General features: G+C 44.7%; 2 protein-coding genes and 1 long non-coding RNA gene across 10 annotated transcripts in view; 1 reads left to right on the forward strand and 2 right to left on the reverse strand.

The window, feature by feature from the left end:
- Positions 1 to 299: 299 nt before the first annotated feature.
- Positions 300 to 14,271, reverse strand: syde1 (synapse defective Rho GTPase homolog 1). 5 transcript variants are annotated; one of them, XM_078937126.1, is made up of 15 exons: positions 13,645 to 13,862; positions 8,598 to 8,866; positions 7,083 to 7,560; positions 6,688 to 7,002; positions 6,065 to 6,260; positions 5,609 to 5,772; positions 4,253 to 4,354; positions 4,066 to 4,154; positions 3,834 to 3,971; positions 3,633 to 3,759; positions 2,902 to 3,077; positions 2,087 to 2,345; positions 1,990 to 2,010; positions 1,732 to 1,920; positions 300 to 1,608 (listed from the first exon to the last, which is right to left on the reverse strand). In XM_078937126.1, the coding sequence occupies exons 1-15, from the start codon at positions 13,784 to 13,786 to the stop codon at positions 1,415 to 1,417; spliced, it is 2,859 nt and encodes a 952-aa protein (XP_078793252.1). In that variant the 5' UTR covers positions 13,787 to 13,862; the 3' UTR covers positions 300 to 1,414. The 5 variants fall into 5 exon arrangements, with proteins under 5 accessions (XP_078793252.1, XP_011471808.2, XP_020557660.1 ...); XM_011473506.4 differs by lacking the exon at positions 13,645 to 13,862 and adding an exon at positions 14,011 to 14,271 and having other exon boundaries at positions 1,732 to 2,010; XM_020702001.3 differs by having other exon boundaries at positions 1,732 to 2,010; positions 4,253 to 4,342; positions 13,645 to 13,863.
- An 8,097-nt stretch (positions 14,272 to 22,368) lies between these two features.
- On the reverse strand, positions 22,369 to 24,188 carry LOC144987772 (uncharacterized). The gene is made up of 2 exons (XR_013651441.1): positions 24,053 to 24,188; positions 22,369 to 22,496 (listed from the first exon to the last, which is right to left on the reverse strand). It is a non-coding gene; the product is annotated as an uncharacterized LOC144987772 (long non-coding RNA).
- Positions 24,146 to 27,042, forward strand: part of LOC101166208 (transcription factor COE3-like) — a 38,308-nt gene continuing 35,411 nt past the window's right edge. For 2 of the 4 annotated variants that reach the window (XM_020702004.3, XM_020702006.3), the window contains exons 1-2: positions 24,146 to 24,753; positions 26,100 to 26,256. In XM_020702004.3, the coding sequence (XP_020557663.2) occupies positions 24,632 to 24,753; positions 26,100 to 26,256 (279 nt within the window). In that variant the 5' untranslated portion in view covers positions 24,146 to 24,631. The remainder of the gene's footprint in view (positions 24,754 to 26,099; positions 26,257 to 27,042) is intronic. The other 2 variants (XM_020702003.3, XM_020702005.3) reach the window with 1 other exon arrangement.

Here is a 27,042-nt window from a genome sequence, read left to right on the forward strand (position 1 = left end):
AGGGAATATTTATCTCAAAGCTGATTCAAAGTCGTGTGTTTTTGTGTCGCTTAAATAGGATAAATTTATTCTTAAAGCGTCTGGTTTACCTTTTGTGGAACACAATGAACAGAAGTAAAAAATACCTTTAGGTCCATTTAATTTATTCTGAATTTGACTGAATTGTGTTTTTGAAAAATGTTAAATGTCAAATTTGGGAGTTCAAGTACTTTGAGTCCATTGAATTTCAATGTTGTAAACTTATTTAAATTGACTTTTTTTTTCCTGAAGAGCAAATTGATCAATTTTGAATAAAGCGTTGTCATAAAAATGTTTTAATAGATATTTGCAGTAATAAAACATACAGCAGGAGCTGTGCTTCAACACTTTGGTTACATTTTCTGCATAGAAACGTCGTCTTCATCAGTACAAAACACAAGTGCTTACCGAGACTGTGCAAAATAAAGTAATACTGTCAAAAAAACATGAGTTGAGACATTCTGTGGCCTCCAGAACTCAGTTATAAATCCTGTACCATTCAAAAAAAAAAAAAAAAAAAAAGAAATACACTGCAGCTTCCCTCGCTCTGCCACTGAGCCGGCTGCAGGGCTGGCAGAACAGCAATGGCACCAGTAGGGGGCAGCCTCCCTCTGCTGCAATTTGGCTTCTGTTTAGTCTGACTGGGAGAAGCAGCAGAGCAGCAACACCCGCAAATCTGACATATGGCTTTTTTACAGTGCAATCTGCCACCATCCACCACTGTGAATCCACCGGCACCCACAGGCCACAGTAAGATCTACACTGGTGCTACAAATTCACTGGGATCCACAGGGATCTACTTTGGTCCACAATGAACCAGACCAGATCAAACAGAACTTTATGTTGGTGTAATAAAGTTCATAGTCTGTGATTGTCTGTTATTGTGTTATCCGACACCGGTTGTTTTACATGTTTCGACAGACGTCTTCCATCTTCGTCAGAGTCGTGATCAGATGGTTGCGTGTGACGTATTTATATATACTTCACATATTCACGTATGTATACATCACACACAACCATCTGATGACGACTCTCTGTTGTTGCTGGAATGGGAATTATGGGAAGATTCTTCAGGTTCTGGTTTCTCCTAGATTTCAGATAAAAACTATTCCTGGAAGTATTTTTGGAAGATGCATCGTTCTCTTCTTGAGTATCTGTTTTTGGGTTGAGCCTTTTCAAGATAAATACCCCCCCCCCCCCCCCCTTTTAAAAAAATCCAGAGCAGGCTCTGGATTTAGTACCAACCATGTGAGACCAGAGGCTGGCTATGCTCTGGCAGCACACTGTCTCAGTGTTCAGCTGAGGGCATCACTGTGAAAACCTCTGATCAACCTTCAACAGACTGGTCTAAGCTTAAATCTAGATCAGTTCCTCCTCCTCTTCCTCATCTTCCTCTCTACAGGCAGATGTTAATCTGTTTGGCCAGCTCTCGGTCTAGGTCGTGGATCAGGGTATCAAAGTCCTTCAAGCTGAGTCGACAGTTAAACGGAGCATCAAAGTCTACAAATTCATCCACATAGAGACTTCCTCGGCCGCCTCCTCCTGAAGACCACACCTCCTTTTGCTCCTCCTCATCTTCGTCCCTGCTGCCTGAAACAATAAAGATAAAAAGGAGAAGTTCTGAAATGTTCTTAAACAGACTTAACAGCAGAATCTCTCATATCCAATTAAGTGATGACCTGCGTGAGACTTTCAGAATAAAACCCATTTTACCTCCGTCACTCTCACTTCCTGCCACCTCGTCATAGTCGGCTTCCTGTCCTAACTGAAGGTTCCGTCCGCAGACACTCCAGTCTCCGGCATAGCGGTTGATAAGAGGCGGACTCTCCAGCCGGGTCACACCAGCACGCCCACGACGGGACACCACCACCTCCTCCTCACGGTTCTGGGGCCGATTTATGACTGGATGGGAGAGTTGGTCCAGAGGATTTTGGGAGGAAGCAAGGGAAAATGAAGGGTAGGGGTTGTTATCTGCTGAATGATGAGTGGGCACTAAAGGACAAAGATGTAAAAGGCACAATAAGAAGTCTGTGTTTCTATGGTAACACACGGGGGCCTCTTGCCTTACCTGGCCAAAGCTGCAGCAGGTAGTGCAGAGCCTCAATGTGGCGCTTGAAGTCCACCGCACCGTTCATCTCCTCACCAGGCCCAAAGCCCTTGCCAGCACCTTTTCCCGCCCTTCCGCCCCCTCCCGTCTTCCAGGCCTCCTGCGTTGGGGTGAGTAGAACCGGGCCAAAACACACGGCAAGGTTCTGGTGCGTCATTCTATTGAAGGAGCTGAAGGACGCCACCAGACTGAGGTGGTCGAGCAGAAGAGACAATGTGGCCTAAAGGAAGATCAGTTTTGTTGAACTGATATTGTGATCAGGGTGTTCACACATTCTGAGTAAAATCAACAAAAGCTGAATGTCTTAATTTAAATATGACTTTGACTCCTAAACATAGCCTCAGTCCAGCTGTTAAAAGTAGATGAGTGTTTTTTCATGTCAAACGTCTTGGTCAGAGTCACTTATGAGGACTAGAACAGAACATGGATGTAAATACAATCATGGCAAAGCAGATCTGTGCAGCTGCTCCCTAAAGTCTGTGATGATCTGTTTTTAGGGAAACAGCAGTTTTCTACAGCAAACACTGCTCAAAAATAATTTCAGACCTCAGTGCAAGTTAAAAAGTGTAACCATAGGGATGCCTCAGGGATCAAATCTGGCCCCACTTTTATTCTCACAGAGAAGGACCAGCCAACATACCCATCATTTGATATGTGCAGATGAAAAGATGGAGGCCTTTCTATAGCTTTACATTAGTCAAAGGACATGCAGACCAATGAAAGGAGAGGAGTTAAAAAAAATAAGGTGAAAACAACTGTTGTAACAGTGTTATTACCCTCTCTGGGGTGGGAAGACAGGACAAGAGCCCAACAGTGCTCCGGGATAGCTGGGGATCTGGACTCTCAGGTGGGGAAGGTGCAGTTCGGATGGCCATGGCTTCTCTCACTACCTGGTACAGAGTTCTGGTGATGAGAGGGGATGGCAGCTCCCGCAGGTAGTCTTTCAGGATACCTGAGAAAGCAGCAGTAGGGTATTTAGGGCTTATATGTACTGAAGGAGTTTTGTGTACTAAAGGTTAAAGTCAGGAGACGAAACTATAGATGTTCTTATGGTTAAGATCCTTTGGGACCTTGAATTAGAGTTTTAGACCTGTACTGTCAAAAGTACAATTTTCAGCTTCAACAACTGGTTGTAGCATTACAGAAACAGGGACTGTTTATACAAAATTCAGCGACAAAAAACGAAACCTTTGTCTTTTTTAATAACTTTAGAAGTGAAGGAAGTGTTTGATTCATGTTTAGACTGTTTTTATTCATATGAATGGTTAATAAGCAAGGATCAACACAGGACATTTTTGACCTGAAGGTGAAGCTAAATGATCAAATTGCTGCATCAACAACACTGGTGTGAAGCTGAATTGCGAAACAATGATCACCGTCTTTAGTCGTTCGAAGACTTTGGTCCATCCAAATACTAACTAGAAGTATGTTGAACCAGTGCTCTGAGTTTGTGTCCACATCAGGGGCTACATTCAATCTGTCATGGTGTTTGGATGAATTCTCTGACCTGTGACGACATTGATGTCGGGATAGAGGTCTTCTGACAGACGGACAGCCGAGCTGTTCCTCTCAAACCAGTCTCTGAGCTCCTTCTTCACCGCAGCAGAACCACACAGTCTGTACAGACCCACCACCTGACATGCACAGATACCATCAGCTCGTGCAACAATGAAGAAAGCAGCATGGACTGCAGTGTCCAGGTCACCACCTTCAGTCCTCGTCGCTCTATCTCTGCAACAGTTTTCTGGATCAGCAGAGGCACTGGAACTGCTGATTCCTCTTTCTCTACAAGCTGGTGCAGTTCAATCCCAAAGACATTGGCTGGAGTAGACGTGTCCCCCATTGGCTACAGACATAAATGTTTACAACTTTGTTAACTCTGAGGAAATCAAAAGTACCTCATTACTGGTTTTTGTGGAAGTAGAAGTGTTTCTGTGTACCTGTGTGTCCCATTTTTCTTGCAGAGACAGCTTAAGGTAAAGTAGTCCTCTGGGCTCCAGCTTCACACAGAGCTGTTGACTACGACTCCCTGAAAGAGAAACACACTCGGTTTGTTTGTCAGCTCCACTTCTTTGCATGAATTAAAATGAAAGTACTATCAAAGATGCAATATTCTGTGTACTAAACCTTTAAAAAGTGGAGGTATGGAGACGCCTCCCAGACAGCACACTCTATTTCTGGTTGGACCTCCTGAAGTTGCTGGTTGATGTCCTCCTGCTGCTGGGTTAGCTGATGGAAGAGAAAATCTAAACGTGAACATCATATAGATTTGATCTTGGTCCAAACTACCGTAAATTAGGGTTTGCTTGTTTGACCTAAGTCCAATACCCATTTAGATAAGCCTGAATCAAGTTTGAAAAACAAGAAATTTGTGAAACATGCAGCAGAGGAGAAAAAATAAAAAAAAATGTGTCGGATAAATTCCCTCGCTGTTCGCTTTAACAATTGTCAGAAACATTTCAACCTGCAAAACTGCAATTTCAGTCATAAACAGAAGAAAAATTTTGATGGGAATCAAAGTATACTCAAAGTGTACAAACATAGAACAAACTTTTGTCAATTCTCCATCATGAACAGACACTGAACAACAGGGTAGCGCCTTCTGCTCCCATCATTTAAAGGACATACCCTCACCAGGAAATCTAGACTGATCTATGCTAAAGGATCATTCTTCTCTCAGTCAAACTCATCACAGTTCAATTATCAATTTGTACGTAAAGTTTAAGTCCTTTTCCATTCTCCATTCAGCAGCAACAATGCAATACTGGGATACCGGTCTCTGAGTGCCGGTCTAAGTCCAGGTGAAGTCAGGCAGGAGGGGCATCTGATGTAAAACCAGGTCCAACTTGGATATAAAAATAATGAACAGCAGAAGAAGGATGAAAAGGACTCTGGACCCTGGAAAGGGAGCTTCTTCTCATATGGGATGTTTTGTAACAGACAACATTGCTTTGATTATATTAAAGATCTCATAGTGTCTTGCCAACCCAACAGAACACTTCGCTCACAAAATGCAGGACTGCTTGTGGTTCCCAGAATTTTTAAAGGTACAGTTTAGAAGTTTACCTTACCACAAAGGAGGGTCTATGCCCAGTTTAGCCTAATCTGTTTAGTTTAGTTTAGCTGGTATTGAATTCTACAACTTTATGCTCTTTATGATTCATTCTTATTATACAATTACCGGTGTGAAGCCCATTGAGATAACTATTGTTGTAATATTGGGCTATATAAATAAAATGTAATTGAATTGAGTAAGTGACATAACCTGGGATGTAATGTAATTGACATTGGAGCTTTGGAGAATTGTGATTAAACAGGTTTATTGATCGCACCTGATCCGAACAACAACCCCAAACTCCTCTGTGCCCTGCTGTGGCCTACAGAAGCCTAAAGGATGTTAATTTAGAGTTGAAGGTACAGTTTGTCTGAAGTGAACCAACTTTAAGATGTCCGTTCTGTTGGACCTTTGCCCAGTTTTAATACCTGGCGTTAACACCACGATGCGGAGTTGCCGTGCTCGCTCCAGCTCCAGGTGAAAGGTGTGGTTGAGGGTCAGGGAGGAACCTTTCAGGGTCAGGAGAGCAGTCCTGGCTCTTGTCGCTCCATCAATCTGGATGGCCACAAATATGTCCTTACTGTTCTCTGACCTGGATCAGACGTCCACACATGTCAAACAATGATTAATGACTCCTGAACAACAGATCTGTAAAGCAATGACAAACATTTGTTGGAAAATTTGTTCAAATGAGAGCATTCCCTGGATAACCTGAAGGTTTCATTGTTTGTTTGAAGATTTCCGAAAAGCTAGCACTACTTAAACTTTGTGGCTGCATCTCCTCTGGTCTGAGGTGGATGTTCTGCATACTATCATAGAACTGACTGTGGAAGTCTTTCCAACATCTCATCAAGTGAAGCAGTCTCAGATGTGGCTGATTGTACCTGCTGGTCTTCATGTCCTCCAGGCCAAGCAGGTGGACAGTCAGCAGCCCGGTCACCCGCTGGCTGCATCTAGGCGGGTCGGCGCCCAAGTACAGTCTGAACGAACTAACGTCACATGGCACTTCTTGGGGCGAGGAAACTTGGGGAGCCTGTTGCCGTGGTAACAACTCTGGGGAATCGCCATCACTAAGGTAGCCTGACAAAAAACACTACTTTAATCAACAATAAATCCTTGATCTTTTTTTCTTCGTCTTTAGAGTGGGTTCACAATTGGGTTAGCTTTCACAACTTCTTAGAATTACTTTAGCTATGGAATAAGTGTGGTCATCTTTGTCAGACATTTAGCTGGCTCCTAATTGGCTGCCTGTACATTGTAGCACTGGTACAGGTCTATATGAAGATCCTGAAATGCCAGTAAATTTGTAAAATCATGTTTTCTTGGAGCCTGATGAAGACACATTTAGGAATGTGTGTTTGTCAAAACTCTACATGTTACAATAACTTTATCTTTCATTTAATGAGTTGTTTTGATTACAGTAATCATTAAAACCTTTTAGCTGAGCTTTTTTCTGACATTTTGGGATGTTCGTTGACATTGGAGAAAATCAAAGCACTTTGGTCACCTCCTTTACTGGCCGAGCGTCCTCGGGATGATCGCCGTAGGGGTCGAGCTGGGGGGGTCGAGCTGTCCAGATGATATTTGCTGATCACATTCTGATTTGATGCTCCCGAGGCCGTTGTCTTGGTGTCCTCTGAATCTCCTGTGTTGTTTCCGTGGCGATAAGCACGAGACGAAGAGCGAAAGCTGAGTTTACGTCGCAGCTCAGGAAGTTTCTTCATCCTAAGAGAAAGCTTTCGGACAGTGCCAGGAGACCTCAGCTTATCAATCACAGATCCTTTCTTCTGAGAGGCGGGGCTAGAGTCTGAGGGAGGTGAGTCTGAAAGGCAGTGATGGAGAAGATCCATGAAAGTGCTGTTGTATGATGGGACATAAAACACACACGAGAACACCTTTTACCTGGCTTTTCTGCACTGATGTCTTCAGCCTGGTGGCTAAGGGTCAGAGGATCTAATGGACCGTCAACTTCTCCTTCAAGCTGGACTCTGGTCTCCGTCTCCAGATTTTTTGGTACTCCTATTTTTTCACTCCTTCTCTTCCATATCACCTCCTCCCTAAGTGGACTTCCAGTGGCCTCATCCTCAGGGATGGGGTTGTACCAGATGTTGCTGCCATTGTCTTCGCGAGGGCTAAGTAGGTTGTCTGACTCGTGGCTCTTTCCTGAAGACAGCACCCAGGCTCTGCTGGTGCGATCGAGGCTCTGCAGGTACGAGCGTTGGCCTGACAGCTTTGTGTTGATGGAGGAGGCAGGCTTGTCATTGTAGCTACATGTTGGCTGTGAAGCTTCGTGTTGTGTTGCGGTGCTAACCAGGGCACAAGTGGAGCTGGTGGCATCACCAGTATAGGAGGTAAGCATTCTGTCACCTTCATGTTGGTTCTGGAAGGATTGGAATAAAACATACAAGTTACTTTGCAATAAAAGAAAATATGACTGTAAATAGATTCAGGAAAAGAAGAAATTCAAATTAAATTAAGCACTAATTACTAACATAAAGCACTAATTCACAAGTAGGTTTGTCCCGGCACACAAAAAGATTGAAACATCAAACCAAGAAATGATGTAATTCAATCATTTAGATTATTATATCCTTATTTTAGTCCAAATAAGGCAAGATTGTCCCAACTGTACTTTCTCAAGAGCTGTGCAAGGAAACAACGAATCACATTGGAGTGTTTCCTGATTATTAAGCAGGCAAAACGCACCAGTGGACAGAAAAACTGCTTCCAAAGAGAAGAACAGAAAGAAACGTCCATCAGAACCAGACTCTGATACAGTGACCATCTACTGTGAATGGTTAGTCTGATTGACCAGAATAGAGACAGACAAATGTACTGTAACTGCAGCAACATCAGGAGTGTAAAGATTTGCTTTGGTATAGGTCAATTTGACTAGCAACTTGCCTCAGACACATTGATCTGGTTGGATCGTAGGAGTATAAATCGATTCATCGATTAAGTCAGTTAATCGTTACACCCCTGAGCGACAAGATTACCTCATAATCACTGGAACATCTGGTAGAAGACAAAAGATGGAGGTTAGTGAGCAGCAGATGGAGGACAAAGCAGAAGAACAATCTACCAGGAACAAAAGGAGGAACGTTCATCTGCTGAAGGGAACCAGAACAGAACTGTTCATTAAGTTTAGGACAGAAACTGGAGGCTGAACAGTCCTGAGCTAAATGAGACTTGGATCAGAGGATAAGATCCGAATCTACGGTCACCTCCTCCACCTCCCTGAAGAGACAATCGAGGCATCACAGTCAAGAGTGTTGCAAGTCTGCTACAGACCCTTCGTCCAGTCAGAGATGACCACAGCACATTGACATTAACTAGATGGACACCACCTCCAACTACCAACACTCAGGACTAAATCTCAATTAGAGGATGGAATCAAAGGTGCTACTTGGTTTTTACCTTCTCCTGTCTCACATTATGGCCCAGGCTTTGTTCAGGTGGATCCTGGCATCTTCCTGATGGGTCTCGTAACTCCAAAGGTCTGTGGTTGGGGTTTAGAAATGGGGGCGGAGCCGCTGCTCCCTGCTGTGCCCACTGTTGTTTCTTAGCAACCGTGATAAAGTTGCGAGGTCGTGGTGGGGCATCTGATGACGTTGCTTGTGTTGGTTTCATGGATGGAGACGATGACAACGAAGAAGGCTGGACCATTTCTGATGAGACTGCTGCCTCTGGAGGAAACAACAAAACCTGTGTCAGCAGGTTAGAGGACAGAAGGAAAAGCTCTGTGTTTGTGTTTCTCTCTAGTCTCCGTAAAATACATTGTCTTTAGAATTTTTGGCTTCATTTCTCCATAAACTCTGAGAAAGTTCCAAGAAAAGGTTGATTTCTGCTTTCTGGAGCTTCAGGTGACACATTTTGGTGGAGTTGAACAGAACAGGACAGCTTAAAAAGGCATGTCAGATGATCATCATCAACAAACCTTGTTTATTTGCAGATTTTCCCAAAGTGGTTTTTACTTCATTTGGATCCCTTTAAACTGTTGATTGTTTGCATGTAAACTTGTTCAGCAGGTTGTGGTGAAAGTTTTTTTTTTTTTTACTTGTCCGGTCCAACAGCTAAGCAAACAGATGAGAGCTGAAGGCCTTTTGTGTTGGACATATTTTACTTTTACAACAGGGGTTATGAATCTCATGATACACCAGATGTATATTTGAATAAACCCCTCTTGTAATTTCAGCTAAACTTTATTCATGTTAATAATATTTGTAAATATGTTTTGTTGGAATGGACGGAAAAGAAAAGGAGTAAAGAAGAGAGAAGGATGACAGATGGGTGGGGGTGATTATAGTAGTGAGGGGTAAGATCATGAAGCGTCAGAAAGCAACAAGTTGCTGGAGCTTTATGATCACAACTGACAGGTTAAGATGCATGAAAAATCTAAAATGGGCGGGGCCTGTCCACACACACTCAAACGTTACAAACACACCTGTTGGCTCAAAGTGTTCACACACAAACAAGTCTACATGGACATACTGCCGCTAACATTCACACACACATACTTATGCATCCAGACTAACACGTGTGAAACATTTCATTCAGTCACGCAAACTGTTTGTGCAAAGGTGAGATCGCACCTGTGCTGGAGTCAGTGTTTATGCTCTTCTGGGGTGGATCATGGAATGTAAAAAGAGGGAGAGAGCCCAGCCGCCCCCCCCCACCAAGGCCCCCACCGCAGCAGCAGCGGCAGCCGGGACCCCCCAACACCCACACAGTACAGCAGATAGAGAAAGACCGCCCGCCGGGCAACCACATCCGCCACCCCGGGCAGGGCCAGCGGGACCGCCACAGCGGCCCCCAACACCAGAGAGCAGGGGGGTGAAAGTTGGTCTGTGTCTGCTGACGGCCGCACAGACGATGACCACGGAAACGCCACAAACTATGATGAGCCCTTTAGCTTTGACGAGCATGTGTTCTTCAGTTTGAACAGATCTTTTGGACCATCCCGCTTCTCTGCTCTGACACCCACAGCAGAGGATCTGTGTAGGATCCTCGTGACAGGCAGTGTGCAGAGCGTGACCGGCCGTCATGAATGAACTCTCTGTCGCAGCGTCTGTTCTCTCATTTACCCTGATCATCTGACATCTCTGGCTTTGATCGAAGTCATGTGTGTCTTTGTGCTGCTTTGTGATTGGTCCTTTGGTGTCTGCTAAAATTAGCTCGTCAAAGCAAACCAGAATGTTCGTAAACCTGAGAGTGAACATAGATCAGAATAAATAAAATGGTCCATTTTGACAACAAGCATCCAATATAGAAGTTTGTCATTCAACAAGCAAAAAACTGGGATGTAGACGCAGAAGATCCATTTAGCAAACGCAGTGGGATTGTTGAAGCTGCTGTTTTTGCTATGCAATGGCGATGACACATGCATGGCTTTGAGATTTTGGACAAATGGAGGAGCAGCTATATATCAATGGGGGCACAGGAGTGTCTTGAGACCCGTGTGGCCACCTCAAGGGATGTCATGTAGATGGGATGTGCCATTGTCGTGTGTGTGGTAAGTGCATCCTGAAGTATCGGTAAGGGTTATGGAAGGTACACTCACTTGTGACGTACGAGTGCTGCTGTTGTGCGGCGTCCTTACGCCACACTGCAGACGTAGGTAAGGTTTGAGTACTTGCTTCCTATAAATGCTGTACGGGGTGTGCACGCTATCCGTAAGTGTCCGCAGGACGTCCACACAGACTACACTTTGATTAACGGTCAGCCTGCAGCAAAGAGTGCGCACATATCACTCAGACCGCACTAACGGCTCCTTGTACAGTCTGCAGGATTTGGGGAGGTTGACAAACAACAGTACCATGTGACGTTACGACACGCCTGCGTCTGACCTACTTCACCCTTACTTAAGGTTGTGTCACGCAGCCGCTACATACGTTCTGTGCATTTTCCACTTATGAAATTATGGTCTTTTGTGATACCTGTGTGATACACGTCATTCAGACGTGTTTCTTGCGTTCGTCATTCGTAGATGTCCGAGGGTTTCGTCCAACGGGTCTTTACGTGGATTCAGTTAAAAAAATATGAGAATTACGCAGTTTAGGATTATTTCAGGTTGTTTATATATAATTATTATGTACATTTTAAGCAATTATGCGGGATTTATTGCAAGATGCATACTCAATTTGTGGGTTTCCACAAGCGTTCCTCGGATGTCTAACAGACTTTTCACGCATGTACCACACATGTATGGCTTTTATATCACGTATACGGCACACATATCATGTTCAAAATACATAATTGATGCCGAAATCATGAATGAATTGCATATAAACGACGCAATAATCACACACGGTTCGCGTTGTACGTTGATTTACGTGTTCTTTGCGAACTCTTTGCGTGGTTTATCTGTACTTCCTTCGTGGTTTTAACGTGATTCATTTCTAATATATCTGTGACAATTTCACATAAAGGACCAAAATGTTCTCACTTTTTCCATGTATATTTACGTATGTCCAATTTACATCCGTGCAAAATGCGCAAATATGCGTAGGGGTGGTGTGACACGACTTTTACCCTTACGTGTTGTGTAAGCGTTCTCAATCACCTGTCGCCCACAGCATGTTTGTAGAATAACGTGCCGGACCTTTTTCTCTCTACGGGACCACTGAGTCGTCCACCACCTTGATGTGTCCTGGGGGTCACCTGTGTGTCCCGTACAGGTTTGACAGCTGTAAGGACAGTTTGGACTATAAGACTTCAGGTACTGATTTGGTTTTAGCCCATCAGAGTGTTAAAAGCTGAACTTATTTTAATCTTTTTTTTAAATTTTCCTATTGGTGCTATCGTTCTATTTTTACCTTATTTATTCTGTGCACAGTCGCTTACTTTCTGCTATAGTGGTGCGTCAAAGAATGAACGTGGCTCAGTCTGTCCTGCGCTGTGGTAAATGTGGAACAACTTTCTATGAATCATGACATCTGCTCCACTCTCCAATGAAAAAACTGGGAAGTTAGGGGAAAAAAAACAAAGTGTTGAGGAGAGGAAACATCATCATCAGCATCATCAGTGTTTAGGGTCCGGCAGCTGAGATAAAACATCAAACTTTGACAACAGAAACCTGCAGACGTCCTTCTGGAAGGGTTACATCAAACTCTCAGCAACGAATCTGGATGGTTGGTGTTTTTTTCTGAACATCTAAGATTATTTTAAAAGAACTTTAGTCGTCTGCATCAGCTGCAGCTCAACGGAAGCTGACCGGACCGGACAGACGGAGCAGCGGCTGAGCTGGCAGTAGAACCTGACTGATGGAAAGAAATCAGAGCGACCCGGATCCCAAAACCTTCTCAGGCCTTCACTGAAGCGCCCTCGTGGGGGCTATTTCTGGAGCCTGTTTACATTACGTGCAATTATGTTTATAATGGGGGCAATTTCAGCGGGTCTCCATGGAAATGTTTTACCAGAGAAGCCTCCACAAGCAGAACCCACGTTCAGTCTGACAGAGCGGGGCCACAGTGGGTTCCTTTTTGGACCCGATCGTCCTGGGATCCTGGTGCTGGAGGGGCCTGGGGGTGGGGGTGGGGGTAAATAAACAGCTGTAAGTGCAGATGTGAAAGAGGCTTCTGTGTTAGCGAGCAAACACACAGCTGCCCATTCAGCACTCATTACAACCACAGACGCACAAACACGCGTTTGACTCCACTGCACAATGTGTGCTTGTTGTGTTGCTGCTCAGCATCACGTTCATGTTGTGCGTTTGTGTGTCGGTAACATTTTAGAATGTATCTGTGGGACAAACACTGGACATGTATTTAAGCGCACAACAACTAAAGTGAACTGCACATAACTCACAACCAGGTCAACACAAACTTTACAATAAACTTTACACAAGCTGCACAGCAAGGTCAACAAACTTCACAATAAAGTCATTAAACACAACAAAGTAAATCTAAACTGCACAAAACTCACACTATGGTTAACACAAACTGCACAACAAAGTTAACAAAAAGCTTACAAGATCAACACAAACTGTACTAACTCACAACAAGGTCAACAAACTTTCCAATAAAGACATCAAACACAACAAAGTCAACACAAACGGCACAACAAAGTTTACAAAAAGCTCACAACAAGCTCAACACAAATTGTACAAACTTCACAATAACTTTGCCCCAAACTACACAACATTGCCATTTCTGACCCACTCAGATCAAACACCGTTCAGATAAACAGGAAGTGAGCGTAGAGGCGCACAAACACACACAAACACACACAAACACACACAGAGGGTCTAATGGCAGGAAGTGGTCAGCTGACCCAGTCTGCCTCCAGGAAGAAGAACATTAGGAACACATGTTCTGATGAGCAGATTAGAACCCGCCTCACAGAAGCTTCAAGGACACCTGAGGGCCCGGTCCCCCACCTGAAGGGAGGACCCCCCCCCCACACACACACACACTCTGTTGACACTAAACAGAACCAAGGTGACCTGCCCTCACCTGCAGCTTACCTGTCAGACACAAAAACACATCTACGACTGTTATTTTATCAGAACCACCTGGACCCCTCCATGCAGCTCCGAACCAGAGATCAGGTCCGGTTAGGCCCCCCCATTTGGGCTTGGTCTCCTCTGAAAGCTGCAGGAGCTTCATCCAGTCAAGTTCTGCTTCAGCCTGACTGGGAGGAAACCCAGAACCGAGCGGTCTCAGAGGGTTCTGGAGTTTCTCCTGCTGTTCCTCTGATGGAGAGAGGAGGCGGGAGCAACAGGAAGCTGGTTCTGTTCAGCCCAGAGGGTCTGGATCAGGCAAACAGGATGTTCAGACCGCTGCGACACGTTCACACGCTCCCAGAAAGTAGGGAAAAGTCAGCTCCTCACCACTGAGTTTGGGCTCGGTCTTCCTGCGGCTCCTGTCTTTGCCTCTCAGCCTGGAGAGCGTCCTCTTCAGCAGGGGCTCAGCCATGGTGCACCTCCTCTTCCTCCTCCTGCTGGCCTCGGAGGAGCGGAGCAGATGTTCCAGCAGGAGAAGCAGAAGTCAGCGCTCCTTCTCCTGAGTGGAGCGTAACTGAGCCTCAGCCTTGGCCATGACTCCCAGGCTCTCCTGGCTGTGAGAGCTGCTCGACAGGAAATGAATTCCGCACATTCTTTCCCAAACTCCCCCTCTTCGCCTCCTCCTCCTCCTCCCACTCTCCACCCTCAGCAGGGAGGGAGGGAGCCCAGGATTTGGGCCTGTGTGATTTGTAGTTTTATTTCTGGAGCAAACAGCTGAGCTTCAGTTTGGTTCCATCCTTCAGTCGTTTCTTCAATCCAGAAAAGTTGTAGCACTAAGGTGGTATTGATCGCTTACTGATGACCAGATTGATCAGGAGTCCTCTTCAGAGATGCAGAAGGAGGGGAGGAGCCAGAGGAGACCTGTGGTCTGCAGATGCAGTGGCTCCCTCACAGAAGGCTCTGCACAGAGCTCCTGCTCCCATGGAGAAACATGAGGGAGCTGGACTGGAACATGAACTTTGTTCTTCGTTCGTGTTTGTCAGATGTTTGCATCATCAGCTAATCCATTTAAGATGATGAGAGGTTTATTTTGATGCATGTTTGCAGATTTTCTGCAGAACCTGTGGACTTCAAATAAAGAGAAGCAAAAGATGAATCATTTGAACTAAATCACAAAACTTAACTCTGATCCTTTTTTTTTAATCCAACAAAAGTGACAGTTTCCATTCTGTCCACCAGATGGAGACAGAGTCCAGCAGAAGCTCAGCATCAGCTGCTTGATCTGACGGTTCTCGGCCACAAGAGGGTTCTGAGGAGTTGATGTTTTTGTGATTCTTGAGTCAAACAGATTACAGTTTTATTTATAGAATAAAAAATCAGAGATTAGAAATCAGGGATGAAGTATATCAGGTGTGGACACCAAAAAGATCAAAGATGCCGCAGAATTTTTTTCACGTTAAGTGGGTTCCTTTGTCTTCAGGGTCAGAGCAGAAATAATACATTCTATTGTTGAAGACATGCGGATTGCATCCCAGTTTCTGTTTTTAGGAAGATTTACCTCATTACATCCAGTTTCAAAGCAGAAATTAAATGTTGTTGTTTTTTACAAACCTTCCTGTTTACCTGGATCAGGTGTGGATCAGGTGTGGATCAGGTGTGGATCAGGTGTGGATCAGGTGTGGATCAGGTGTGGATCAGGTGTGGATCAGGTGTGGATCAGGTGTGGATCAGGTGTGGATCAGGTGTGGATCAGGTGTGGATCAGGTGTGGATCAGGTGTGGAGGCTTCAGGCCCAGGCCGGCTCACAGAGTGGAGAAAACACCCGGAGAGGCCTTTTCCATCCCTGCAGGCGTCTTTGAAGGTCGAAGGACTTTAAACAGAACCTGAAAGTTTTTGTTTCAACAAAAGTTTTTTGTTTCAACAAAACTTATCTTATTTTCAGGTGGTTTTTTTTTTCAAAAGCAAAATAATCTCAGTTTGAGAAAAAAACGTTGAAAATGTGGATTTGTTTACAACTGATCCTCCTGGTAAAACAAAGGTTTAATAAAATAATTAAAACTGTAGCTGATCTTGATTATTTTAAAACTGCATTTTAGTAAGATATTTATTTCTTAGCTTTTTATCTGTTTTTAAAACGCTGTTTTTATTTTTGTCAGCCGCTTAACTTCCTGTTTGGGTCTTGGCTTCCTGTCGGGCTGAGAATAGATCCGCCTGTCTTGATGTCACAGAAGAACATCTTGGACCTTAAAAGAACCGACTGGACCTCCTGCTGGTGTCCAGAGTCAGGACCGGTTTCAGTTTTATCCGCCTGAAACCGTCTTTCTTGAATGTTCATTTTCCTGCAGACTCTACACTCTTCCTTTTGGTGACTTCTGTTATCAGACACGGCTGTGTTTATGTCACATACCTGACGTCGAAACATGTCAGGTATGTGACATAAACATGTCAGGAGAACCTAAGAAGTCAGTTAACAATACAGACACTATGAACTTTATTGAGCTAATACTCTTCTTTGTGTTATCAATAACAGCTAAATGCGTCTTCATTTTGTTTGTCTCTTGCTGTCACTCGTTTCTTTTATTCTTGGCCTTTTGGTGTTGCTAACAAAGCGATGATCAGGAATCAAATCTACCAGTGCTGTTCACACAAAAACACATTTATAGATTAAAAATCCTTCTCTGCGTAGAAATCACAACAGTAATAGTCAGAATTAACGGTATTGATCAGCAGCACTGCTGCCCTCAGGTCGGTCTGACAGGCGGCAGTGCTGCAGCGGGTTGCCCCATCACCCTCGATTAAAGCCCCCCTACCTTTCTAATTGCTGTTAATTGAAGCAGACACACGTGTAATTAATTAACAGAGAAGGTTAATGAATTCTGCGCTGATTGGCGGCTCCAGATGTCCAGATCAGGGCGTCCTCTGCGGAGACTCTGCTGACGTGCCCTCTGGAGCATCTTCATCGTCCTCCTCCTCATCAGGACATGATCAGACTCTGCATCTGCTTCAGGGATTTGAATCTGAAAAGAAGCAAAAGGAGAATCAGCCAGAAGCTGCATCTTCAGACGTTTCTGAGAAACTTTTCAGATTCAAATCTGACAGAAAGCAGCTGCTTCACCTGACAGGTGAGTCAGAAACGGACGTTTTCTGCCGTTTTCATCCCACTTTAGGTGTCAAACCGGTAATTATTCAAACTCCTGAACAGCTGGAAGTTTTTTTTTAAATGAGACTAGAACAAAAATGACTGTTACTTGAACAAATATTTAATTTCCAACAGAACAAAGAGTTAAAAAAGAAGTTTATTTAGTAAATCCATGTTTTAGATTTGCCATTTCATCAAGGCCACAGGATTTAAAATAAGATAAAGTAGGAAAAAGCTTTTATTGACAGAATTCCAGATTACACAACATGTCTCCATTTGGAACATTTAAATCCAAAAACTAAGGGAGTGTAGCATTTTACAAATAGAAAGTTTGAATAAAGTCGAAGACAGCAGAAGAAAAATAGACAGATATTGACTTATAATACCAAACTAAAAATATCAATGAAATGAAATATTTAAAATCAAATCAAAAGAAACAAAGGCATCAATCCAGATAAACTGATAAACAGTTCAAGTTTTTTTATGTGTTTTTGTTGGGATTTATAAAAATTAGACTTCTCTTTCAGAAAACAACATTTATGAAAACACTTGAGTATATCTCTTTAATAAAGTGAATTAAATCTGTAAATAAAATGATCTATAAAGGATGCCAAAATGATGTAAAGTTTGGAGGAAATTCCATAAACTGAAAGTTTTATTTTTGGTTTATTTTCAAAACAACAATTCTGACTTTAAACGTCTCGCCTGCAGAGCAGAACGTGTTCTGAGAAAATGCAGAAATCTCTGTGCGTCTGGGAAAAGGTCGTGACCTTCAGGCCCTGAGATGACTTCAAGGTCGCGACTGTCTTTGATCAGAAAACCTTCTGGGTAAAGACGACCCGCCGCAGCGTCTGTGTGTGATGGGATGCTCCTGGTGGTCATTTCCACACGGTGGGAGGAGGAGGAGGAGGATGATGGTCCAGGATGTTCTCACCTCTTCAAGACTTCCCCTCTGACAGCAGACGGTCCGTCAGCGCATCCAGACTCAGCCACTGCAAGGCTTTGGAGCGAAAGAAAAACTCTACAGGCTGATGGGTTTATTAAACAGGAGACGAGCAAAGTCTAGGACACCTCACTGGAACAGGCAGACAGAAGAGGAGCGTCCTGGGGGATTTTATGGGAGCAAGAAATGTCCGGTGACCTTTTTGGGGAATATGGGCAAAAGAGGAGCATCCCTTAAGAAGATGCTTAGTCCAGAGAGTCCAGATCCTTTTGTCTAGCATGTTTGTTGTGGTGAACTCAGATGAAGGAAAGAAGGAGCCGTTTAAAAGGAGATGAATTTAAAGCCAGAATAAAGAGCTAAACCTGAAGATGTAAATCACAAAAATGTGGACCAGGAAACCGGTCAAAGACAGAAAAGGCCTGGAGGGACTCAAACCATCAACGTTTCCACACAGAACCTGATGTGACCGTGGAATGAAGAACCTCAGAGACGTCTCTAGAACATAAATCTGATAGAATTCCAACCAGAATCAAGAAGCCGTCATGATGAGCAGATGACAGACGGCTAAACAAACTGATGTTTAAATCGATCCTTTCCTTCATTTTCTGACATGTTTTCAGCAGAAATCTGTGAATTCTTTTCCCTGAAAGCACACACGATCCTGTAAAAACTGGCAGCGGCGCCTCTTGGTGGCGCTCTTCGCTCGCTGCCGCTGAGCTCTGCTGGGATGGAGGGAATTCCCTGAACTGGGACGGTTGGAAATCCCTGCACGGCGCACACTCCTCCACAGACACACCGCCCGGCTGAAAGTGTTTTTGTGTTTGCAGCTGAAGGTCGAGCGCTTTGTTTCCTCTCATTTTATTTCCATTTCTCTGCTTCTTGTCTGTTTTGTCCTCTTTTTGTTTCACTGATTCCCTGAGATGCAGAAAAAAAGGAACAAAGTGAAACAGCAGAACCTCATCAGAACCAAAGCCGGAGAGCAGAAGACGCTGCAACCCCATAAATCTGATTTCTTTCAAATGGTTAAGCATGTCTGTACGTCTCTGTTAATAAACTGCTTCAATGTACAAATTAATGATCAATTTCACTGAGATTTAAGAATCATTGTTTCATTTAAGTTTCTCCATTTGTATAAATCATTTTAAAATTGATTTTCAACAAAAAGCATGTTTTTAGAACAATGTCTGGATCCATTCTTTAATTTAAATCAAAGCTCAGCAGCTTTATTATAATATAAAATAATAAAACAAATGTAAGTGATTTGACAGAATATATATATATATATATATATATATATATATATATATATATATATATATATATATATATATATATATATATATATTTTTTTTTTAAAAAGATGATAGTGAGTCAGATTTTACTGTAAAACACGTCGATTAGAAAACATAAAGTCATCATTTCACAGAGATGTGATTTAGAGTTTGGACAAATATTTAAAGATATATAAAGATATAGGACAAATATTTAAAGGCCTTTATTTTAAAATGTTGGGAATTAAATTTGAAACTATGTTTTTCTGATCAAAAAATGCAAAGAGAAAAAAGATAAAACGCCAACATTTAAAAGGAAACCCTACCAAATAGAAACTCTGAAAAGTCTGTGAATGAAACCCAAATTCCTGGATTTCTGAGGCCTGCAGAAGCTGAAGGAACGACTTCAAAGCGTTCCCAGCAAAAATAAAAAAATCTGTGATGTTTTCCAGGACGTAGTTTCTGCAGAACGGCGGCAGTTCATTAGAAATTCACCTGAGTTGTGGGCGGGGCCTCACCGACACTTTGCTGAGAGCTCGTCACAGGGAGCTTGTTCCTCGCCCGGCGGATTTTCTACGCAACAACTATGATTTTTGTTCTGGTTCTGATTCACAGTGATTTGAAAAAGAAATTCTCAGAAATGTGACTTTCATCTTAATTTCCTCTATAAATGTCCTCCGTCATCAGAAAAACCACAGAAGAACATGTTAAAAACACCAAAAACACCATTTTCCACAGAGTGGGGCTCCACTTCATTTCCAAGTCTGGAAGTGTGAGAATCATCGTTATGTGAAAGGCAACAGATCAGCGCTGGATGGAGCCAAAATACGTTTAGGATTAAAAAAAACATAAATAATTAAAAAAGCTAACTCTTGGTTTACAGTCTGCCATCACTCTCCGACGGTCGTGGGTCTACCGTCACTCCTCGACGGTCTTTGGTCTACCGTCACCCTCGACGGTCTGTGGTCTACCGTCAGTCCTCAACGGTCTTTGGTCTACCGTCACTCCTCAACGGTCTTTGGTCTACCGTCACTCCTCGACGGTCTTTGGTCTACCGTCACCCTCGACGGTCTGTGGTCTACCGTCACTCCTCGACGGTCTTTGGTCTACCGTCACTCCTCGACACTCTGTGGTCTACCGTCACTCCTCGACGGTCTTTGGTCTACCGTCACTCCTCGACAGTCTGTGGTCTACCGTCACTCCTCAACGGTCTTTGGTCTACCGTCACTCCTCAACGGTCTTTGGTCTACCGTCACTCCTCGACAGTCTGTGGTCTTCCGTCACCTTCGACGGTCTGTGGTCTACCGTCACTCCTCGACGGTCTTTGGTCTACCGTCACTCCTCGACAGTCTGTGGTCTACCGTCACTCCTCGACAGTCTTTGGTCTACCGTCACTCCTCGACAGTCTGTGGTCTACCGTCACTCCTCGACGGTCTTTGGTCTACCGTCACTCCTCGACAGTCTGTGGTCTACCGTCACTCCTCGACGGTCTGTGGTCTACCGTCACTCCTCGACAGTCTGTGGTCTACCGTCACTCCTCGACGGTCTGTGGTCTACCGTCACTCCTCGACAGTCTGTGGTCTACCGTCACTCCTCGACAGTCTTTGGTCTACCGTCACTCCTCGACAGTCTGTGGTCTACCGTCACTCCTCGACAGTCTTTGGTCTACCGTCACTCCTCGACAGTCTGTGGTCTACCGTCACTCCTCGACAGTCTTTGGTCTACCGTCACTCCTCGACAGTCTTTGGTCTACCGTCACTCCTCGACAGTCTGTGGTCTACCGTCACTCCTCGACGGTCTTTGGTCTACCGTCACTCCTCGACAGTCTGTGGTCTACCGTCACTCCTCGACGGTCTGTGGTCTACCGTCACTCCTCGACGGTCTTTGGTCTACCGTCACTTCTCGACAGTCTTTGGTCTACCGTCACTTCTCGACAGTCTGTGGTCTACCGTCACTCCTCGACGGTCTTTGGTCTACCGTCACTCCTCGACAGTCTGTGGTCTACCGTCACTCCTCGACGGTCTGTGGTCTACCGACACTCCTCGACGGTCTGTGGTCTACCGTCACTCCTCGACGGTCTGTGGTCTACCGTCACTCCTCGACGGTCTGTGGTCTACCGTCACTCCTCGACGGTCTGTGGTCTACCGTCACTCCTCGACGGTCTTTGGTCTACCGTCACTCCTCGACGGTCTGTGGTCTACCGTCACTCCTCGACGGTCTTTGGTCTACCGTCACTCCTAGACACTCTGTGGTCTACTGTCACTCCTCGACAGTCTGTGGTCTACCGTCACTCCTCAACTGTTTTCCAAATTAATTCCTGCAGATTCTGAATCGAGGTAAAGCAGCTTTGCGCTGATGTGCAACACTAGGGTTTAAGCAAACAACACAAACAAACAAACCGTGTCTGACGTGGACAGAATCATGTGATTTATGCCGAAGTTTAAAGTAGATCAAAGGGCGTGTGTCATTTGGCCGTCACCGGCGACGTCTCTTTTGTTAAAAGGTTGAAGAACTTTAGTGGGTGAAAACATCCAGACGGTTTGCTAAACTACGCACACTCAAAGCAGGAAGTGATGTTGGGGTCCAGCTTTCTCCACTGGAGGACCAAAGACTCTTTTTTGATGAGATTAAAGCACAAAACGTCAAACTGAAGCGATTTTTACTGATTTAAAAAAATAATTTGTAAAACATGTTTACGTTTTGTGCGCACATCAAGCCTCAACCAGCGAGCGTGGTGTGCACGTAGTGTTTGTCTGCTGCTAGCAGCGGTGTGAGAGACTTTTTTGTAGTGACAGTCCAAAGTGGGACTGGACCACCGGAGGGACGAATGTGTGAGACCTCATGGTCATAATCCCAGATTACAGGAAACTGCCTCACAGACTCACAATCCAAACATTTATTCCCTCATTTGTTTAGGGGCCTAGGCCCATGTGTGTGCGTTCATGTGTGTGTGTGTGTCCATGTGTGTGTTTATGTGTGTGTTCCTGTGTGTGTTCCTGTGTGCACGTGTGTGTGAGAGCGCTGGACCATCTGACTCCGCTCTGACATCTGGGAAACCCGCCGGTTCGCCACCGCAGACGCCGGTTGATGTCGCTATTTAAATGCAAATGTGGGTGTGTGTGTGTGTGTGTGTGTGTGTGTGTGGCGCTCGCACCGTCACACACAATAAAGACAGGGGAGTTTAACACACACAAAACACACACACTCAAAATCATTTTAGGGAATATTCTATAAATTAAAGTTCTTTTGATTTCATAAATAAATGTTTCTTTATAACATATTCTTTGATTACGGATTAGAAAAATTAATAGAAATATATATGTCTAGAAAACATGATAAATAATAAAAATGTAATCTTTTGAGTTTTGTTTCTTCATCAGCGCAGCAGAGTCTTCTTCATCCACTGCTCCTCCTCAGATGTTTGGATTCGCTCCTCATGGATTTCCTTAGAATTGCGTGGAGACCTTCCTCCTTCCTGTTGGGACGGCGAGAAGCAGCAGCTCAGGACGAACGTTCATAACTGGAAAAGAAAAACCAGAATTTAAAGATCAGAAAACTTCCAGTTTTTTCATTGAAATGTGAAATTTGATAAAAATCCGTTTTCGTTCATGAAATGCGTTTCCTATCAGGCGCTGATGACCGGCCCTCCTCCTCTTCCTCCTCGGTGCAGCTCCAGGATTTACCCCAAAGAGCCGAGCCTCATTTGGAAAGCAGATTACCTCGTCCTCCTCCTCCCCCCCTCCTCTTCGTCCTCCCCCTCCGGCGTTTCCCTCCTTCAGACGGCTCATTTATTCCTCCGTTTAATTCAAATTATCCGTTTTTTATGACAGACAGACCTGTGAGCTGAAAACCTGCAGGATGACAGTTGATGCTTCAACATATCAGGATTTTTTAGGTTTTTATTCTCATTTATTATTTATAAACTGTCTACAATAATATTTAAAGTTAGTACTGTAATCAGACATACCTGAATGCAAACACAGCAGCTTTTTTCTCACTTTATTTTTGACAATAAGGGATTTTTTTCCAACATAAAATCCTGCAGCCGTTCACTCACCGCCTCTTCATCCTGAAGAAGACGCTCTTCATCCTTTTTTCTCACTTTCAGGAATTCTCCTGGGTAAGTTTCCGTTTTTCCTCCTCCTCCTCCTCCTCCTCGTGCTTTCTCTCCGGTTTTAAAGGAATTTTTTTTTCTTTTGTGATCAGTTTTCTCCGCAGAAACAAAAAGGATGGAAGGATGTTCTCCTTTTCTCCTGCTGCTCCTCCCCCCGCTCTCCCCCCCTCGGTCTGGACTCGATCCAGCCCCCACCCAACCCCCCCGGAGCCTCTGAGGCCTTTTCCCCCACTGAAGACCGGCCGGCGCGCTGTTACTCTGAAAAGCTCGTCTCGCTTCCTGCCTGACAGAGTTTACCTGCAGACGGTTTTCCCTTCAGGAAAAAAAGAAGTTCAACGCTGTCCGGAACCGAGCCGCCGCTCACCTGGACTGTACCTGCATCACCTGAGCCTCCTGCAAATCTCAGTTTTGGGGGATTTCTGGGGGGTTGAAGATGACTTTGATTGACCTGAAAAAAGGTTTTTGGACCAGGGGTGCAGCGGCCTCTACGGCTCGCCGACGGTACTTCCGGATCCAGAACGGAGACGGGAAGCGGGTTTGTGGACCGACTGGTTCAGCTGAGATCTGGGGGCCGACCGGAAAAGTCCTGAACCTCCTGAGAGGAGGTTCTGAGGCCCAGATCCCCAAGACGTCTCACACGAAGACTTGGGGTCAAAAGGTCAAGGAAACCCTGCAGAACCGGGACGACCCGCTGGTGAGGTCTACAACACAGCGTCAGCTCTGGTCCAGATTCTGGGAGCTTCAGTTCTTTGGACCCAGTCTCAGAGGGACCATCAGACCCACCAGACCTTCAACGGACCTTCACCCGCCTATCAGCCCCCCCACAATGCAAACCAGTTCACACACTGGTAGAACTGGTGAGAGAAGGAGGGGGAGGGGGCAATCAAGGGCTCACACACCTGCTCTCTCTCCCTCTCTCTCTCTTTCTCTCTGGTTGGTGGCCCCCCCTCACACATACACACCCTGTTTCTTTCGCCTTTTAAGGTGGGGCCCCGCCCCCGCAGTGATGTCAGCGGCTCGGAGGAAGACCCGTGGGGTTTTTGGGTTCTGGCGTCCAGTCCTGTGGGGCCGCAGGGCTGAGAGTTTCTCCTCCGCTGCTCATCCCTCCATCCCGGGCCGCCGCTCCTCCTCTCTGCTCCTCTCTTTGGGGAAAAGAAAAAAGACACTTTGCTCCATTCCGGACCGGCTCTTTTTTCTTCTGCTGCTCTCTGAGGATTTTATTTCTGTTTTCCCGCCTCCTGACTCTCTGCTTCCGCCGGTCCGACCTGTCGGATGAATTTTAAAAACCCAAACTTGAATTTTCCTTTTTTTTTTTTGCCTCTTCAGTAAAAAGTCAAAAAGTCAAGAAGAGCTTTGAAACTTTCTCCTCCTTTCTTCTCCTTCATCTTCGGATTGTTCTGGAGGTTCTTCAGAAACGATGAAGAGTTGGCCTCTGTCTGAGCTGTAGACGTTCCGACTTTCCTCTGGACTCCGGGATCTGGCACTGCTCCCCCCCCCCCTCAGTCTTTAGCGTTTCCACGGCGGCGCCGCTGTGGTCGGAGATGTTCGGCATCCAGGACAACCTGCCCCGCGGGGCCACGGTCAGCATGAAGGAGGAGCCCCTGGCCGTCCGCTCCTGGATGCACGCGGCCGGCGTGGTGGACGCCAACACGGCCGCTCAGAGGTAACCCGCCGCCGCCGCCGCCGCCCCTCAGGGATGCTGGGGGCTGTGGTCCCAGCGGACGCCCACCGGCATCAAATCCGACAGTTCAGCACCTGCAGGGAGAAAAAAATGTTGTAATAACTGATTTTAAATAAAAAATATTGGTTTCCTGAAAGATACATTTTAGACTTGGATTTAAAAAAAGCCTTTAAAAATATTATTTATTTTTTTTGAGCAAAAAAACAAAAACAAAAAATAGAGAATTTTAAATTTCACGGTAAAAGAACGATGAACATTTTTCTAAGGTCCTATCGGCCAGGTCAGGGGAAAAGTTTCCCCTCGGGGGGGGGTTCCAGGCGCCCTGGTTGCAGCTGGGGGGGTCAGCGCCTGAGCCGTTCAGGCGCGCTGATGCCGCTCGCAGCGCGCCTCATTAACACGCCGGCCGTCACAGAAATCCTCCAGCAGGACGAAAAAAATCCAAGAAAAGGATTTTACAAAGTTGAAGGAACAGAAAAACGTGGCTGGATTCCTAATTTAATAAGGATATATTGTCAGTAATTCTCTTGAAAATCAATTAGAATTTTTTTGTCCGTTTAACAAAAGTTTTAAGATTAATTGGAAAGAGATTATTAAAGCAGAAAATGTTCTTAAGCTGTGAAAATCTGCACCAGATTAAACATTTTGATGGGAATAAAAAACTGTTTCTCAAAAAAATCATCCAAAAAAAAAAAACTGGAGCAATGAAAGCTCATTTTTTAAATTTCAAAATAAACTAATTTGGCATGAACCAGATAAACCCCCCCTCCCCGCTGCAGCGCGTTGCCTGTCGTTAGGGATGTCCGAGCGGGAAACGGCGGGAAGAGCGGATCCCGGTCGGGGTCAAAGCGCCGCGTCTTCTGCACAAACAGGAATAAACGGTTTTCTGTGTTTTTGAGGCCGCATGTCCCCCCCCCGGGACCCCCCTCCCTGAATTTGAACCCGCGCTGCGGCGCCGTCTGTCTCCCTCCTGACTTTCTAACACGGCGGGAATGCTGCGGCCGGCGTTTCCCGCTCAGAGCAGATCAGCAGCAGGACCTTCAGCTGGTTGAAGGGTTTTACTTACATTTGCAGAAATGTTCTTCCGGAGCGTCCCGACGGCGTTTAGTTACAGATTTATACAAAAACAGGAGAGGAAAGACGGCAGAAGAATTAAAACATGTAACGTGATGCTAACAAACAGGAGCTGTGAGTTTTCTGGAGTTCCTTCACCCGAATCTCTATTGCAGATGGGATTCCAATGAGAAGGTTCCGGTTGTTCCTCCACAGAAGCCGGACCGCCTCCGGACCCGTTCCATCCGTCTGTTCATGACCTTCTCTCTGGTTTTCAGCGGGGTGGGGTTAGCTCGGGCTCACTTCGAGAAGCAGCCTCCGTCCAACCTGAGGAAGTCCAACTTCTTCCACTTCGTGCTGGCGCTGTACGACCGGCAGGGCCAGCCGGTGGAGATCGAACGCACGGCCTACGTGGACTTTGTGGAGAAGGAGAAGGTGAGAGCCGAGGAAGAGGAGCGGCACAGAAAAGCAGACACGCCTGCTGTTCTTCACCACGGCGTCCAGGAAAACAAACAGAGGCAGAACTTCATTCTGATTTTTACTTTTCAGATCATCCAAAAAATCCGATTTAAAAAAAAAAACCCTAATTTTTTATTTCAAATGAGATGCAGTTTCTCCCCTCAATGTTTCAGGTTCAGCAGAAAACATCAATTATTTATCGTCTCTGTGAAGCAGATTGGAGCTGATAAAACCTTAAGGGGGGGGGGGGGGGTGAATAGACTTGATGTTGGGATGCCCTAGTTCCTTCAAAAAATCTAAAAATGTCCAAAACCAGAAGATTTTTTGAGCTGAACGGGCGCCAGGTTTGATGGATGCTCCAAAATGTAATAAATTATCTTATCATCAGTAAACAAATCTGTTTTTCTACTTTAAATATAATGATACAATTTTAAATGAATGAGAAAAACATTTTTACTTATATAAACTACACTTTGGAAAATGTTTTTTACAGAACAAGAAAACTTTATTTATAACAAATGTGTCAAAGAAGAACACTACAAATCATATCAATAAAGAACAATAATTTGTAATTTCCTTAAACTAATCCAGGAGAATTACAGATAATATTTAGGATTTTTTTAAATTAGTATTTAATTATATATACAGTTATTTTAAATTTAAATCTTTATTGCATATCTTTGATTTTACAGAATTAACAAATAAATAGAATTTTAAGGGGTAAATTTGCTAAAATAATTCTAAATAATCAAAAAATCCTAA

The sequence above is a fragment of the Oryzias latipes genome, chromosome 19 (genome assembly GCF_053564925.1).
Source record: "Oryzias latipes strain Hd-rR chromosome 19, Olatipes_Hd-rR_3.1".
NCBI classification, from domain to species: Eukaryota; Metazoa; Chordata; class Actinopteri; order Beloniformes; family Adrianichthyidae; genus Oryzias; species Oryzias latipes.

Excerpts from the sequence above, each read along its gene's own strand:
- syde1 (XM_020702000.3), bottom strand. The coding sequence starts at position 13,786 with ATGAAGCTCCTGCAGCTTTCAGAGGAGACCAAGCCCAAATGGGGGGGC. Across the intron at positions 7,003-7,082 it reads CATCAGTGCAGAAAAGCCAG|ACTCACCTCCCTCAGACTCT; the intron begins GTAAAAGGTGTT and ends ACTGCCTTTCAG. Across the intron at positions 4,355-5,608 it reads CATCGTGGTGTTAACGCCAG|CTAACCCAGCAGCAGGAGGA; the intron begins GTATTAAAACTG and ends CTCTTCCATCAG.